Source organism: Natrix helvetica, assembly GCF_964273705.1.
Source record: "Natrix helvetica genome assembly, chromosome: 2".
Lineage (NCBI taxonomy): Eukaryota > Metazoa > Chordata > Lepidosauria > Squamata > Natricidae > Natrix > Natrix helvetica.
Window position 1 is genome coordinate 60,437,684 of NC_138552.1, and position 18,511 is coordinate 60,456,194.

The following is an 18,511-nucleotide window of genomic DNA, read 5'->3' on the forward strand; positions in this document are numbered from 1 at the left end:
CCCAAAGTGTTTGTTTGACAGGGAGCCATTAAGAGGAGCCTTTCTTCCCCCTACTCCCATGCATATCATGCCGGCCCTGTCCCTTCCCCCTCCTATGCATTCCTCTTTCCCGCACTCCTCTTTCCCGCCTGTCTACGATCCTGGCACACACCAGGATCACACACACCAGGGTGTCTTAACTCCACAGTCTTTTTCCCCAGAGAGTAAGTCATCTGTGTATCAGGTTTGGTTGAAATTACAGATTACTTATTTTGGGGGGGGGGGTAAGACACCACTGGTGTGTGTAAGTGTGTGTGTGTGTGTGTGTGTTCCAGCATAACTCTGGAATGCCTGGCCCGTTAAGGAGAGCAAGTGCAGCATCCTAGAGCGGCAATTGTTTGTGATGTCATGGGAGGGAGAAGGGAGAGACAGGGCCGTTAAGGAAAGTGAGTGTGGTGTCCTAGAACAGCAATTGTTTGTGATGTCTGGAAAGCTAGCCATGCTGTTCACCTGCCAGTGGAACAATGGGGAAGCGCCTAACGGATTTGGGGGGAAAGTGCCAGGATCGTAGACAGGGCAGGAAAGAGGAGCACATGGGAGGGAGAAGGGAGAGGGCAGGGATGATGGGCATGGGAGTAGAGGGAAGAAAGGCCCCTCTCAGTGGGTCCCTGTCAGACAAATGCCTATAAATACCCAGGCAACACCAGGTTACCAGCTAGTATACATATACATATAAGTAAGTGTTATGTCAAAGCATCTGGTATGCCCAAATATGGGAGGGAGCATACTGCTTCCCTTTTGCCTTTCAGTTCCACCCTAGGAGCCTTCCAGGCAGGAAACCATTTTTGTGTTGCATTTGTGTTGATAAGGGAGGAGAGCTTGTGGCTTAGTGGCTAATACAATTGCCTCATATGTAAAAACAGCCCAGGTTCAAATCCCAGTAAGGATATGGCTAGTTGATGAGAGCTAAATAGTTTGAAATAGATCTATACTAATCTCCCTTTATTTATTTATCAGCACAAATGCAACACACACACACACACACACACACACACACATTCAACTGTCACTAGTCACTATTCATCTAAGTAAAATGAATGTCCCAGATTGTGATAGAAGTCTAGTCACTAATTTGCCTCCTCTCACTAATTTTTTGAATTTCTCATATTTTTGATACATACCTTTTGAGACAAAAAAGAATGTCAGAATTCCTTAGCAAGGTGACAAAAGAGAGGAGAAGAGAAAGTCATGAAAGACCATGCCTGGAAGGATTATACAGTGATTCTTCCTGCATACCTACTTGTAATAATGACCACTTTAGTTCTTCCTTCTTTCCTTCCTTTTAGAGAGGCATATGTCAGGAGAAAAGCAGATTTAGGAAGGAAGTTGCCTTCCCAACCCCTTATCTTTGTACAATAGACTGAATCCAGGTTAGAGCACAGGGTGTTTCCTTGTAATTAGAAAATCAAAATGATTGGTTAGGAAACCTAAATGGAAGTCATTTTTTTCAGCTTTGGAAGATGCAGAGAAACAGACTGACTGAGGTATTTACTGAATGCTTGACTAAACAAATACAACAAACGGACAATCAGAAAGCACCTAAACCTTGAATTGGCAGTACCAAAAGATAACTAGTTCCAGTTAGTCCTTACTTAATGATCTTAATTGGGACTGGAACTTCCGTTATTAAGCAAAGTAGTTGTTAGGTGAAATACCATGTGATCATGTCACTTAGCAATAGCAGTTCCAGTATGCCAGTTATACTTGGTTGTTAGGTGAGGACTATGCCATTTGTTAGGCAATAATTTCAGTCTTCTCCTCTCCTGAGTAAATTGTCATCTCTGCAACCTCCTTCCCAGTTGGGCCAGATAAAATCTCTTTGGCAGACTCAGCTGCCTGTCATTCTTACCTAAGTAAAGATCACTTGTATTTTTAATTTTTTAAAATATTGCAATACCCCTTTATTCTTGCAGTATTAAAGAAAGTGTTAGAAGTCCATTTCATACAATATGACATGTGTATTTTGTGAAAGGATTTTGAATTCCCTAGTTAGAATTATCCATAACATTTCCACAATGGGATTAAGTAGTATAGGGATTCTACACAATAAAATTAGAAACCGGATTCATGTTTGTGCCCAGATGAATCCTATATATTTTATCTTTACTTATCCAGTTCTTCTTTGTGTTTAATAGTTGTTTAATCTAAAATGGGAAATTATGGAGCAAGATGGGCTGCTTTTTTGTATTGACCTTAGATTGAGGTTTAGTGGTATTCAAAGATATTCAAAGTCGCGTTACATGACTTTGTTCCCCAGACATATTTGGACTTGTGTTCTTTCATCATCACTTTCCCATGTAATGATCTTGAATAATGATCAATGATGATGAATTTTCAGCCAATTCTTGAGGGACGGGATGAATGGAGATCATGGACCTCCTCCAAGTACCACTGTTTAAAGTGGCTTTTCTACTGAAAGCTGCCTCACGTTCATGGACATATGTCATGGTATCCTCTTTTTCACTAATATAAAATCTTTCTTTGTTAAATTAAGGCAAGATTGGGTTTTAAAGCTTTCATCTTAATTCTACATAAAGCATATATCTTATTTTCACCAATCTCTTATGCCTTGCCAGATCAAAGGCCAGTAACTGCTTGCTGCATACAAATCCCCAGAGCCTCAATTCTGTGATTATTCCTTCAAAACTCCCCGGGATAACATACACTGCAGATGAACAGTGTCAGATTCTTTTTGGACCAACTGCGTCTTTCTGCCAAGAAATGCAGGTAGGAATAATAGATTACTGTCATTTATGACTTAACAATATACCCAGATTTAAAGCTTGCTGTTTTCCTTTCTGTACTTTGTGTACAGAATAATAAGATTGAAGAAATAATAACAGCAAAGGAATAAAGAAATGTAGAACAATTCTGAATGTTTCCTTTATTAACTATTCAAAGCTTCTTCATATTGTTTCTATTCTGGGTTTGACTTTTCAATATTTAAATGACAGATATCAAATCAAAACAGGCCTTTATTATAGTCTAAAACAGTATAAAACTTCAGGTGTTACATGTTTCCAAACTTTCATTCACAAGATAGCTTGGTAACTTTGATAGCTTGGAGCTGAGGTGGCGCAGTGGTTAGAGTGCAGTACTGGAGGCTACTTCAGCTGACTGCTAGCTGCAGTTCGGCAGTTCAGATCTCACCGGCTCAAGGTTGACTCAGCCTTCCATCCAACCGAAATGGGTAAAATGACAACCCAGGTTGTTGGGGGCAATATGTTGACTCTATAAACCACTTAGAGTGGGCTGTAAAAGCACTATGAAGCGGAATATAAGTGCTATCGCTATTGCTAAGATAGAATAGATTTTTCATTTCTCCTGCACATTCAAATGTTATTATCCTTGGAAAACAAGGTTGCCTTACTAAATTAGAATGCTTGTTATTGGGGACATTTCGTTGCTTTTAGATAGGGCTTGCAATAAAATGGAAGAAAGTATATTAATAGCTTTTATTTTAATTTTTATCTTAATTTCACCAGGTCAAAAGGTTAAATGGTGGGCTATAAGCTAGATGTTTCCAATATAAATAATCAGTTTTATACACTGATTACACTTTTATAATCTCTTATCAGTGAATAGAAGTATCATTTTGTTTTTCTTCTTTCCAACCTTCCACTGCCTCTTACTTCTTTTAATTCTCCAAGGCTGTTGGTGTTCTTCCTTTCTTTCTTTGGCCAGTAGAGAAATTTTACTTGTTTCTTTGTCAGGACTGACTTTCCTGCAAATTTGTCCATGGATACAAAAATAAAATCTATCCCTCAAATCATCTTCATTCCAACCATGGAATTTGAAATGTTACTGTCAGAATGTAATCATGATTTGGAGGGTTAATACACTACTATAAGGTGTCTACAGCTCCAACCACGGTCATCAAAGTTCAACCCTTTGGGATCTTCATGCAATCTTGTGATACATATAAGAAAGGTGGAGGCTCAGTTGGTGATGTCATTTCTTTTCAGACAGGCGAGTTTGACCCTCTCCCCGATATTATTGCTATTATTATGTATTAAAATATAAATATTAAAAGATACACATACATGTCATGATTATCAGGAAATAGTTGGCTTCATTGATTTTTAAATTTACTACATTATATGCTATTTTATATATCAGTTTATAATAAAAGTTGATTGCTTATTAGTTATCTATGACTATCACTAAGTGTTGTAACTTATAATTCTTGATGAATATGTTTTTTTTCTTTTTTCCCTTTTATGTACACTGAAACAATATGCACCAAAGACAAATTCCTTGTGTGTCCAATCACACTTGGCCAATAAAGAATTCTATTCTATTCTTTTCTATTCTATTCTATTCTATTCTATTCTATTCTGTTACAAATTAGAAATATGAAATAACTTATCAATTCACATTAATTTCTATGAAATTGGAATATGCATATTTGAATTCATTTTATGTATTTTAGCAACCAGTTTGGCCTTGTGGTTAAGGTGCAGGACTAGGAGTTGGGAAAGCAGAGTTGTAATCCTGCTTTAGGCTTGAAAGAGACCTGGGTGACTTTAGTTATTCTCTCTCAATCCTAGGATGAAGGCAGTAACCAACCACTTCCAAAACTGCTGCAGTGAATAATTGCAAGGATTTGTCTATGTAGTTGCCAGGAGTCAAATTAGACATAAAGGGATGTAAAAGACAACTTTACTTATAAACTATCTGAATACTAAAATGGGATCACTGTCATTATAGTCTTTTATTATTCTTTAAATTTAGTGTTTCTGTAATGTAATGATTTAATCTTTCATGTTTATGTTTGTTTATGTATGTTTATTTTTACAGTTATGTATTTAAAATATCCTTAAAATATTCTTTTCCAGGGAATATAGACAGAAATGGTTTTCAAAAGATACATTACAGTCCATAAAACTACATAAAGCCAAAGCTTTAAATTGGATAATTAATTGCCTACACAGAGCAAATTGAAGTCGGAAAGAAAAATAGTTATCAGAAAAGGCAATCCCAATTTTATATTTATGTAAGCTAAACAAACAACTTTTTTTATTTTGCAGTCGGATCTGCAGTATTTCTGTTTTGAAGTCATGATAGAGATTATATTCTATAGCAAAAGCATAATTTATTTGCAGCTTCTTAAAATAGCATATTTCTTGTGAAAGTTATAAAGAACATTTATATACAAGTTTTTACATTGGTTTTTATTTCTTTCCAGCATGTTATTTGCGCTGGGTTATGGTGTAAAGTTGAAGGTGAGAAAGAATGTAAAACTAAGTTGGATCCACCAATGGATGGAACAGATTGCGACACTGGAAAGGTACATTATAACACCATTAATTTTTAATGAGTGAATTTGTTTATATGTGATCTTAAATGTAAATTTCATTGCACCATTTTTATTCAAAATGTGATTATTCTAAAGTGCTAATTAATTGGTTTAAACATTATACCTCCATTAACATACAAAGGATATTTTCGCAGCAGTTGCTATTGTTTAATTGAAGGCACTTAGTCTTTGTAGAAAATGCGTACTAAAATTTCAAAATTGTAACTACAAGAAACTTTAGTGGTTTTTTTTTTACCTCTGATTAACTTATTGCTTACTTATTATGAAGGACAATTTCAAATAATTTAAAATAATAGTACCGTATTGATTTAAAGTCAAACTGGCAAGTCATTTTCAATTCCAGTGAAACTTGTGACTTATCAGTAATAAGAGTTGAGATCCTTATTTTCAGAAGGAAAATACAATTGGGTAAAATAAATAAGTTATTTCATTAAATAAAATCTTTAACTATTTAAATCAATGGAAGTCTCATACAATCAAGCAACAACCAGAAAAATCTTAATTCTAGATCATTGTAACTAATTCATAGCATTCTAGACCAAAACTTTACCCAGGCCATTAGAATTCTGTCTAATGGATTTTACTTGTATGGATTTAATATAAATATTGTAAACATTTATAATAATTAGTGATTCTTAAGTGCGTGTATCAAAACTAGTTTATCCCAGGGAAATTAGTGACCTGGCTTATTTAATGAAGTAAAATAACATAAAAATAAACATTTTAACAAAGAATCTTCTTTTTGATGAACCTAGAAATGTTTTTTGACCATGTGCAGTCATAAAATAGTGGGGATGAAGATATAGGATAGGAAAACTAGAAACAGTTTCACTGAAAATAAAAGGGCAGGCAGGAAGGCATGTAACTCAAATTTGAAACAATTGACAGTAAAATTTCTATTTTATCTGAATGCTTTTCTTTGCTAGAATATATGATATTCATCTATCCATAAAAGGGAGACTAAGAGAATTCAGTAATTGAAATGGCTAAAAGTAACTATATAGTCAATGTAATTCTGTTTCATAAGTTCCATTGTTAATATGGTTGTTGCCAAAATTCTCAATTTTATAGCAGAAGCTTCAAATGATTATCATAAGATATCAAAGCAGTCAGAAAGCTTTTAGGATTTTTCTCTTCATAAGCCAAAATAAATTGGCCTTCCTTTTATGTGGACATCATTTCTTGTTATTTGAGCCATTATGCAAAGTTGAACCAGCTTTTTTTTTTTTTTTTTTTTTTGTATGTGATAGAGTCGATTCATGATGGGCTGTGATCTTTGTATATATATTTTTGATTGCAGCTGTGTTGCCCTAGGCAATGTATTATGTGGATTACAGATTCAAATTTTTATAGGCAGGCTAGATTATATATGAAAATAATGTAATGAGTATTGATTCCTGTATGTAACCCCTTCCAAAATATTCTAGGTTTAAATAAAGACATGATTTGGGAGCTTCATTTCCAAATCTAACTCTACAGTTTCAGGCATTTTGTGCCCTATCATTGATACAACAGGTAAAAAGACAACACGTGGACCAGTGTAGGCAATATCATCCACTTAGTAATCAGTGTGCTTTAAGAGGGCAGAACTAACTAAGTAGTAAACATGTGTCTTTCATTCTAACTTATCCCCTAAGTAGAGAAGCGGTAATGTAAATATTGAATCTAATTAGAAATAGTTATCTCCTTGATTTTGCACCATTCAATAAAATTTGTTTGAATAGATAGAGCAATAGTAAATTTATCTGAAGGGAATAATTATTTTTCTCTCCAGCAAATAATTTGCCTTTTAAAAAAATGAGTTCTCTTAAATTTACCATGAATGCAGTAATGGAGGCATAATTATACTTTTATTCCTCTCTGCTTTGCCATTGTGTCAGATATTGTAAGTTAGGTTCCTTTTGAGTTTATGTAGTAAATAACTTTGCATGTACTTCATACATTTTAAACTAAAAGCTGATGTTTGTAATAGTGGTGTAAAGTTGGAGAATGTATCAGTAAAACATCTTTTGCTGGACACATGGAAGCAGAATGGAGTACCTGGAGCTCTTGTAGCAGAACTTGTAACACTGGAATTAGCAGTCGACAACGTAGATGTGCTAGGTAAGCCACAGCTTATTTGTGTTCTGCTTGTCATATTATTTACTAAATTCCAAATTAGTTATGGACAGATGCTCTGTCTACTACTTCACAATGTAAAAAGAATATTACACAACTAGGTTCATGGTATTATATAAAATTGTAGATTGCCAATAAACATGAATATTTCAAGTGCTGAGATAGGCACTCTCAAATATATTTCTTTATATACAATTTAGCTTAAGAAAGGAAAACTAAGTAAGTAGTGTTCGGCATGTATTTCTGATTTTAAAATAAATGGTAGAATAAATAGCTTTATATAGATCATTACTCAACTTTAGGCACCTTGGGAGTATGGGGAAGAATTCACATAAAACAAGGATAATCCAGTCCAGCCTTTCCTGCTTTTTATTCAAATATATTGGGGTGCACCTTTTAGAACATCTGATCATTGATGCCCAATCTGTCAAAAAACCAAGATTAGAAAAGGCTGAAGAAGGGAGAGTCAAATCATTGTCATGGTTTAGCCTAAATCTAGTTTGGTATCATAATATTCATGGTGAATATTTTTTATAACAGTTGCTGTTAAAAAACTATTAGATTCTCTTTACCATTTATAGGCAGGATATACATAGGTAATCACTGTTATTTTAATTGTTTGTAAGTAGGTATATTATATATTGGACTGGGATTATGCATCCCAGTGTGTAATTTTGAAGTGAAGCTGTCCGAGAGATAAAATGAGGTGATATAAAACCACATTTCCCTCCTTAAGCTCACAGATACAAATGTGATGGAACTAAATAACAATGTAAATCATGCAAGCCATGTCCACGCAACTAATTTTATTTTATAATTTTAATTTTTATCTTTCCTAGTCCAGGTCACGAAGAAGCAGAATGCCAGGGATCAAGAATACAATATAAAATATGTAAGAATCCCTCTTGTAATCCCGGACTGCCTGCGTTCAGGGATTGGCAATGTCAGGTCTTCAGCATCAGGCTAGCGTATCAGAAACATGTACACCAATGGCAGGCTGTTATAGATAAAGGTAAGAGCACACCCCTATCTTATATTTAATAGCTGCACACTTACTGTCAATATACATCTGCATTCACACACATATGCACACACACAAATCTGTGCATATTATACCTAATAATTATAATATAATAGTAGGCCCCATATCAGTGAAGTTGACTAATGCAATGAAAGCAATGAGAAAGTAATACAGTTATAAACCTTATAGTAGATTACTTAAGAAATACTTTTGTGTGCTTTTTTTTAAAAAAAAGAATATTTTCTTGCCTTTAAATAAAAATACATCCTGCAGTATATTTTTGGCAGATGAAAAATAAATGCTAAAATTATATATTTTAATTAATCATGAAACATTTCTTTAAAATTTAATTTTATCCATACTACACATTTGCAACAAAATCAAAGAAATATGTTAACCTTACGACTAGTCATGTTATGAGGATATTGGCTTTTGTGCACTGTCACATTAATATAGTGATGAAAGCTTGTGTTAGAATACATGTTTAGCATTTAAAATACATAACATTGTTCAATTTAAAATACAAAATATAAACAATTCATAAAGTAAGAATTGTAGGTTCACACTCCTAAAAGTTGATCACTAAAAAGATGCAACTTTAATCCTGAAATGTCTCAAAAAGTAAAATAATTTATCAGCATTTAATTCTGATATTACCTTGTTTCTTTCAAATACAATCAGAATGATCCCATTTATTATAAAGATAATGAAGTCATTTTTTGCGGTTTAGTAAGAAACTGGGTACAAATAAATATATTTTCTTTGGCCATAATTACTGGTAAATGTGAAGGTATTTATCATGTTGTCTCCATTTTCAAATAATATATTAAGTTAATACCAATAATTTTTCTGGGTCTGCTTTGCTACCTCTGTGAAGAGACAAGCAAGTATAAGTGGATTTGGGCCTCAGTTTTTTAGGCCCCTTTTTTGTTATTGTTATTTATGCACTATATTTGCGCTTCATTGCATGCAGAATAATGCCATCACTGCATATCTATGATTTGTAAAACATTGATTTTTAAAAATGGATTGTCAGAAGAATTGGGTATTACTATTATTTGAAAGTTCTTGAACTTCATTCAAAAAGAGTGTTTTCTTATTTAGCTCTTACAGCAAATAAAATTTATATGTATGAAATTAAAAATAATAGCTACCCTTGCACATACTTTTACTTGTTGATTGAATATAATACACATAATTATTCAAATACATTTATAAAAGGTAATAATTTATCAGAAAAAAATAACTGCTCAAGATTGAACTGTGTTCAAGATAATTAAATTTGAGATACATTTTTTTCAAATATAGCCACTTGTAAGACACATGCTGTTGGTAAACTAGATATTTAGCAACCCACTGATCTTTACTCCAAAATATAATTTGCATCATAATTGCAGATTAAAAAATGGCAGGAGAAGCAGGCAGAAAAATGATAAAGATATATATGATCTTTTCAAAACAAAAGAAAAATACAGTTCCTGTTCTTACTTTGTCAAAATATCAGTATTCTTTAAAAAAATGTATGTCCTCTTATAGTCCTTTAGAGATGTATTACAGCAGCAGTCCCAAGCTTTCTAGCTCTGTGGACTGGCAGCAGTGGTGGGGGTGGAGGGGATGGTTGTGCATGCTCAACCTAACCCCTCGCATGTGCAAATGAAGCTTCATACACTCATCCGCTGTTTGCATGGGCTGATTTCCAATGGGTCACATACCAGGATCAGTCCATGGCCCATCTTGTTGTATTCGGGTCTTTTCCTATGTAAGATTGAGATTGTCTTGGCAATGTTTCAGCGAGGTCCCACTCGCCATCTTCAGGCTGGTGTTTTCGGCTTCGTGCTTGTGCGAGTAAGAGGTGGTTGGACTGTCATCTTTCTATAAATCTTGGTGTGTGTGTGTGGAGTGCTGGCTTTGTTGCTGTAAGTGGGTTGATTGGCTGTGTAGTTTCACCCTGGTAGGTAGATGGAGTTGATGTTTGTAGATTGGTTGCCTATTTCGTATCATCCTGTGTGGCTGACGTACTAGCTGTGTGTCCATTGTTCTTTTGTGTTGTAACGACCTGGGTGGTGGGTGGGGTTCATTTGTTGACTAGGGCTGGTTTCCAGATGTTTGGTAGGCGGAAGGTATCGTCACGTTTATGCATGTTGTTGGGGTGTTTCCCTATTTCGATGGCTTCCATAATTATTCTCTTGTTGAAGTGTTCTGCTTTGGAGATTAATTTGGTTCCTTCAAAATCAATTTCATGTCCTGTTGCTTTAAGGTGCTGGAAAATTAGGAAGTTTTTTTCTTTTTTTCTGACTGCGTTCTTGTGTTCTGCGATGTGTGCATTTATTCTCCTATTAGTTTGTCCAATATATGTGGCAGGGAAGATTTTGCATGGTATTTCGTAGACTCTTTGGTTTTCTAGCTGGATCTTGTCTTTGGGGTTTCTTAAGATGTTGGCTATTTTTTGGTCAATGCTGAAGGCTGTCTTGATATTGTGCTTGTGGATAACTTTGCTGATTTTATCTGTGGTGCCTTTGATGTAAGGGAGGAGGGCGATGCCATTGTCCTGTTCTGTGTCTCGGTTCTTGGGGGGAGTCTCCCTTTGGATTAGGTTGGTAATTATTTTTCTTTGGAATCCGTTGGAGATTAATACATTTATGAGAGTGTGTAATTCGGTTTTCAGGTGGTCTTTGTCAGCTAGACGTTTGGTTCTGGAGATGGGGGTCTTGGCTACAGAGTTGATCTGTGCAGGATGGTGATGGGATTGTGCATTTAAGTAGCGGTTGGTGTCTGTTTTTTTCCGGTAGATGGTGTGTCCTAGGGAGCCATTGGGTTTTTTGTAGATTAGGATGTGCAGAAAGGGAAGTTGGTTGTTTGCTTCTATTTCCATGGTGAATTGTATTTTGGGGTGTAGGCTGTTGAGATGTGTGAGGAAGTTGTCCAGTTTTTGTTTCCCCTGTGGCCAAATCACAAAAGTGTCATCAACATATCTAAGCCAGAGTTTGGGTTTGTGTTCAGATTTATCTAAGGCGTTAGTTTCAAAATGTTCCATGTATATATATAAAATAAACTATAAATTGTTTATCACTGTGAAGAGGGAATTGCTGATTTGTTCTCACAAGAATGTTTCCTTTACTTTTGCTCACTATGCAAAGTATTTTCTTTCTATGCATTTTAACTCTTTTGGTTGCATGTCAGAAAAACAAGGAATATTTTGGTGAGTAATGTATGTCCTTCATTAGAGGTTTTGCTGTAAAGGAAGGTTTTCTAATGTTCAATACTGTTTATTGTATTATTATAATATATTGTTTATTTATAATGCAATACATATAATAATATAGTAGTGGTGGAAGCTGCAACTGAAGGGAAGGAGGAGTTAAAAGAGTGGTTAGCCTAGAATCCCTGAAAGTTTGGAAACAAAGGAGATTAAACTCACATACCCCGATCCTGGAGTGCTTATCCAGTTGTTCTGTAGTGAGTTCAGTTAGTCTGGTAAAATTCTTGTAAATAGGTGAGTAGCAATAAGCTTACTGTCTCTCAGTGTCATTCCTGACAATAATATAGCAAACTGAGAGGCAGTTCATCTAGTGATTAAGGCACCAGTCTAGAAACCAGGAGACTGACAATCACTGTTCACATTCTGGAACTGTCTCTTAACCTAATCCATGGCACAGGATTGTTGTGGAAAAAATAGGATGAGAAAGTAGTATTAGCTATATTCACCAACTTGAATTAATTATAAAAATAATAAAGGCAAAAAATAAAATGAATAAACAAATAAACAAAAAAAGTTACTTGTAGGTTTACTGACTCTGAAGCCATATCTAAATTGAATTCTCTTCCATTGTTTAAAATCTGATTGATTGACTATGTGCTGTCAATTAATAAATCAACACTTTAGATTGTTTTTCACCGTGAAAATCTTACAAGTTTTCCAATAGTGCACTCCTTAAGTCTCTTAAAATATATGTATTTATAACCAGTACTGGATTATTTGCATTGTTCAAAACTATTTTCAAGTCACATTCTAAATATATATATATTTATTCACGTAGAAAAACCATGTGCATTATTTTGTTCTCCAAATGGAAAAGAGCAGCCAATATTGGTAACAGAGAAAGTGATGGATGGAACTTCCTGTGGCCCTCAGGATGTAGATATATGTGCAAATGGAAAATGTCAGGTAAGTCCCTTCGGGGAGAGGGGGCGGTCTAGAAATCTAATTAAATAAATAAATAAATAAATAAATAAATAAATAAATAAATAAATAAATAAATAAATAAATAAGTCTTCCAAAATTAACTATTACTGTTTAATTATTTTGAGGAGTTTTTTTTCCTTAATTCTTTTAGATTATGGATATCATCTTTAAACTTAAATTACCCTGGAATTTAAATTTAGAACACTGTAGAAGAAATGGATAAGAATGCTATAATTTTGTATATATGAAGTGGGAATTTTGAAGGAGGGCTTTGTAAAACCCAATCTTTTAAGGAAAAAGAGATAGTATTTCTGATGGGGAAGAATATATTTTTAATTCTGTTTATTGTCCAGTTACCCCCCAAAATAGTTCAGAATAGGTCATCACATTGTACTGTTAGCAAATAATATATTTCTTATACTAATTATAGTCTAATTTGATGTGGAACTATCCTTTCGCTTGGAGTGGACAATGTGCTATTCTTCCTTTTTTTTACTTCAGAAATTTGGTTGTGATGGCATATTGGGTTCTTTAGCATGGGAAGATCACTGTGGTGTCTGCAATGGAAATGGAAAATCATGTAGAATTGTTAAAGGAGATTTTAATCATACTCGAGGAGCAGGTAAACTTCTTTTAACATTTATTGATTACAAAATGAAAAGGTATTTTAGCTTAATTTTACCCAGTTTCAACCTTGTTGTTAAGGAGATTAGGAACACATAAGAATAAGTATGTTATAAATCCAACTCCATGCATTTATCCCAGATTATTTTGTGTACCTGAATAGTAAATATTGCTCTGGATTAGAATTTTATCAACACTAGAATTTTAAATAAAGGACAGAAAGATTGTTTGCCCAAAGAAAATTATTTCATTTATAGAAAAAAAATATGAATTGGTTTTCTAATATTAAATGAACAAAATAAAAATAAACACATACAGCTGCATCAATCCAATTTCACAGTTGACCAGTACAGGAATAAGGGAAAGAAAAGGCCTAGAAATGATGCTAGGAAACAATTATCATATTACTCATCATATTACTTTAAAATCTTGCTACATTGTAAAACAAAAAGGCTAATTCAAATGTTAAAAATATATCAGTTGTATATTAAACTTCTATTATTCTATATAATTCTTGAGGGAAGGTATGTTCACATGGCAAATAAATAACAAAAATATCATCACAATGTTTACATCAGTTACATAATTAAGTAATTACAGAAATAAAATAAATAGCAGCAGAAATTGTTCAAAAATAATAATTGTGCCATCTGGAGTACATTGCATCAAGTGATTTTGTCTGTTAGTTTGGGTGGATGTTGGGAAAGAAATGTGATCCACTGCACCTGAAGTCCACTAAATGTAATTGAGGTTTCACTTTAATTGGAAACAGAAAATATATTAATAATCAATGAATACATCAAATCAACCCTGTTCTTTATTTGTCCATCATGTAATTTTTATAGAGATCATTTTAACTTTTCAGAAATATCAAGCTACGTACAGTGCATCTTTTCTAGCAAGCTTATATATTTCTACAAAAACACTTAAAATACAGAGGTTTGGTTTTTTTTTAGTATAGGTGAACTACTTATGAAATCATCACTTGCTTCTGGATTTTTAGGAATAGTTTGATAAACATAGCCATTTTCCTATCAGTCAATAAATTAAATTTAAAGGACTATAAACTTAGTTTATATTCCATGTCTAGGTATACTGATATAAATCTTGTTCATTTCTTCATGAATTATGTATGGAAGCTTTCTACAATTTGCAACCACAGTGCTTATCTGTGGTCTTAATGATTAAGTAGTATTTGTTTTTATTGAATCAGTATTGCTGCTGTGGTTTTTCCCTAAAGAAGTGTTTGAATGAATGTCTAGCTTTGTTATGATCAGTTAACTGTAGATCACTGTATTTGCGGATAGTACACATTCCTGTATATTTATTTTGGATATAGCTATTTAGAATTTGCCAAGTAATGTTGTTAGACTTGGGAAGGAAATCTAAAAGTCCCATTTCCTTACCCCCCTGCCAAAGTGGAGTAATGTAAACATGTCAAATTTACTTCTGATTTTTTAAATTAATCCAGGAATGTTGATCTGAATAGTTTACCTGATCCTATGGAATCAGCCCAAGTAAAAATTATAAAATTTGTGAATGAAATCCATGAAAATGCTAGTAGTGAGTCTCTTTGATATTAGCCATTCACAGTTACAGAATTCACATATACTATTACCAACTAACTAGAATTCTTAAACTAACGATGGTAGGCAGCTGAACAGGTCAAACCATCTTTTGTGTTAATGTTTTGTTAAGCCATGCTTCACTCTGGATCATTCAGCAGCTTTTAATACACAATGCAGAATAACAGAGTTGGAAGAGACTTTTGAAGCCTTTTAGTACAATCCCCTAACAGTAACCCAATACCTTTCCAATTTGTATGTGTTCTTTTAATTTCCCCCCCCCACACACACACACACACATGCAGTACAAATATTTATTATTAGAAGCAATGTCCAAAAGGTCAAGAGAGGGGTTCAATGTTCCAGATCAGCAAGATGATAGCTATAGTGCTATGAACAAAGCCCTGCCATTTGATACCTGCATCACTGAACATTTGTATTAAGATTTTGCTGATTTTAACTGCCTCTTCAGATATCCATGGTTGAAATTTTGTTGGCAATACTATTTTAATTAGTTGTTTTAAACCTGAAATTACTTAATTTAATTTAACTTTCTAAATGCTTTTTTTTTTCAAAAAAGATCACTAATTACCAAATACCTAGCAGGTTTTGCCATATCGTTCCTAATATACTTCATGCAGTCTGAAAGGGAATAGAAGAAGAGATTGGACAACCATTTCTCTGAACTTGTATAGGATCTCCTGCCTAAGCAGGGGGTTGGACTAGAAAACCTCCAAAGTCCCTTCCAACTTTGTTACTCTGTTAATTCTGTTAATCTGCACAAACAGATTGTTATAGTCAAAAATAAAGAAGCAGCAACAACAGAGCATCACCATCATCTGCTGATACTGAAGTGGATATATACTGATAATTTACTGCACTTATATTTTTACATTTCTTACTTTTACCATTATTTTTGCTTGCACGCTTTCTAAGCTGTATATGAAATATGGAATTACTTTTTGTATCCCAAACATTATATTGGATTCAATTTAAATGATTAATCTCTTATATCCTGATTTGTTTAATGCTTCAAACAGACTCTTGCATATCGAACAAAGACTAGAAGTTTATGATGGGGCCGTCCCTGGCCATCTTTTTGGTCTTAAGTAGGATGGTTGGAATCTAAAGTACTTTGGTTGATAGCTGGTCCATTGAACCCTTTCCAAGTAGTTGACAGATCAGCTGTCTTAGCAATTTAGCACTTTTTTATGTAGCTCAGAGATAAAAATAGGGAGGATGTAGGCTCATGACAAACTTTTTGAAACATAAATAGATTCATTAAATAAAGAATATAGGTTCATTAATATTTTTCAGAAAAGATAAAAACTTTTCATCCCTTTTATCGTCCACAAATCTAAAAAGGGGACAAGTTTGTAATCAATTCAGAATTGTTCAAGTGAGATACAGTAATATTTGTTAATGGGGGTGGGAGAGATACAAGAAGTTGATGCACAAAATCAAAAGCCTTGATTCCAGAAATTTTAGCAGATATAGATTTAAAGATTTTTGAATAGATGAAACCAATATACATTTGATATCAAATTATTCTAATTTAAATAAATAGATTACAATATAAATGTCGGTATATCTACTTAGGTTACGTGGAAGCCTTAGTGATACCTGCAGGAGCAAGAAGAATCAAAGTGGTGGAAGAGAAACCAGCTCACAGCTACTTGGGTAAGTTGCCATCAAATCAAATCAAACAGTGTGACTATTAGGATGGAGGATCTGTTTAACCTGGATGAGACTAAAGCAAGTAGCTTCTTCCTTTTTTAAGTAGCACAATGGGAGCATTCTAATTCACAATTTCAGAAAAAAGTAATAAAGGTTGTTATTGATCAGATTAAAAACAACCAACTGGAATGCTAGCAATTTATTAATATAGCCTAATGTTTCATACAATTTTTGTATGTATCATATAGCTTTTCTGTTTGTATCAAATTTTGTTTATTGCCACACCAATGCTGTAGAATGAGTTAATAGAATATAAACTGTTTTGAATCCTTTTCTTGTAGCTGTAGCTAACTATAACCTATTTTATCTGCAGCTCCTAAAAGTAAAATCAGTACATTGGTCAATAAATTCAGTAAATGTTTAAGAACTAGCTGATTTAGGGTTTTGCCAAGTGTTAGCACTTAGTTTGGCTGTTTTAGAATGATTGATTCAAAAGTTGCAAAATTCACAAATCCTTTCATGATTAAAAGTCTGTAAATAGTTTTTGTAAAACACAGAAACAAAGAAGTCTCTGTGGGACTTGCTGTCTCTTATAATTTACTATAGAATCAAGTGAATACTGAAAGAGAAAAACTGGCAGAGTCTAAATTTCTAGCTTTTTTCTAAGCACTCACACACACAAAAAGATGAAATTGACAGCAACCAAAAGTTCATTTTGGAAAATATCCAGAGTTATGATTTCTAATGTTTGTCAGATTCAACTGATACTGCTTTTGCCTTGTAGAAATATTTAAAAGAATCCAAGTTTGCCAAAGCAGTAGAGTGAAAATTGAAAATTGATATAAAACAGTTACAACACATGGGGGGGGGGGCACTTTACATCCTGCTGGCTTAGGAATTCTGGATATTGAAGCAAACAGGTCATAAAAGTTGCTATAATTGCACACTCCTGTATTAGTCACAATGTTGCAAGAATAAATAAATGTGTCAAAGAATGAATTAATGTATCCAAAAGCCTAATAAGACAGCTGTATCCGTAGAATGCATTTCTCTTCCTCTCCCCCACCACCTTCCAATGCTATGTGATTTGGGAATAAACTATAGAGTGAGAACTGAATACTAATTTGGGTATTATTTGGAGTCCCTGTTTAAATTTTAATGCAACAAAATTAGTTTTTGAACATGTTATTTTTTCCAGTGTTTACAAACCATCAATCAATATTGCAAATATCACTATAAATGTCTTAAATAAAAATGAATAAAATGTGTCTGATACTTGACATGTCAGGGTTGATTATAGTGAGACATGCTTGTGTTACAGTTTTTACGGAGAACCTCCCTTGAAACATTTGGCCTAGAATACCATCAGCGTTGGGATGTACACAGGGCCGGATTTAGATGAAAAGAGGCCCTAGGCTATTCCACTTATGGGGCCCTTTCACCTCCCATTTTTAAGTTTGTAAATTACATGAGAGATAATAAAATACATCATTACTGTGATATATATCAATATATTAAATGAAACATGTTGTAACTGGTACTAACCTTTATAAAAAATGTGGCACGGATAATAAATAAAAATAAAAGGCCCCTCTTGATCTTGAGGCCCTAGGCTGAAGCCTAGTTAGCCTATAGGAAAACCCAGCCCTGGATGTACAGCACACAAAAAAAGTTCCCATGCTACCAAAAGTGCTTTTCTACACAATTGTAATATTATACATATAAATGCAGCTTGATTTTAATCTTACAGTGTAGTGCTTTAAAAATTGTTTGTTTGTGTGTGTGTGTGTGTGTGTGTGTGTGAATGCATATTGAGTAAACTAAAAGTTTCAACAGTATATATACAATGTATAAAGTATTTCTGCTGTATTGGGTAAGTGTTTTCACAGACAAGATCAGGGGTGGTTTTCACACAATGTTTAATTATTTTTTGATGATATACAAAACATTTCAGAAGAGAACAA

At 33.8% G+C, this 18,511-nt stretch overlaps 1 protein-coding gene across 1 annotated transcript in view; it reads left to right on the forward strand.

Moving 5' to 3' along the window:
* The window catches only part of ADAMTS19 (ADAM metallopeptidase with thrombospondin type 1 motif 19), a 104,007-nt gene that overhangs the window by 58,431 nt on the left and 27,065 nt on the right, over window positions 1-18,511 (forward strand). Inside the window, exons 10-16 of the mRNA XM_081941155.1 lie at window positions 2,616-2,766; window positions 5,228-5,329; window positions 7,332-7,462; window positions 8,317-8,489; window positions 12,536-12,663; window positions 13,183-13,303; window positions 16,470-16,550. Of these exons, the coding sequence (XP_081797281.1) occupies window positions 2,616-2,766; window positions 5,228-5,329; window positions 7,332-7,462; window positions 8,317-8,489; window positions 12,536-12,663; window positions 13,183-13,303; window positions 16,470-16,550 (887 nt within the window). The remainder of the gene's footprint in view (window positions 1-2,615; window positions 2,767-5,227; window positions 5,330-7,331; window positions 7,463-8,316; window positions 8,490-12,535; window positions 12,664-13,182; window positions 13,304-16,469; window positions 16,551-18,511) is intronic.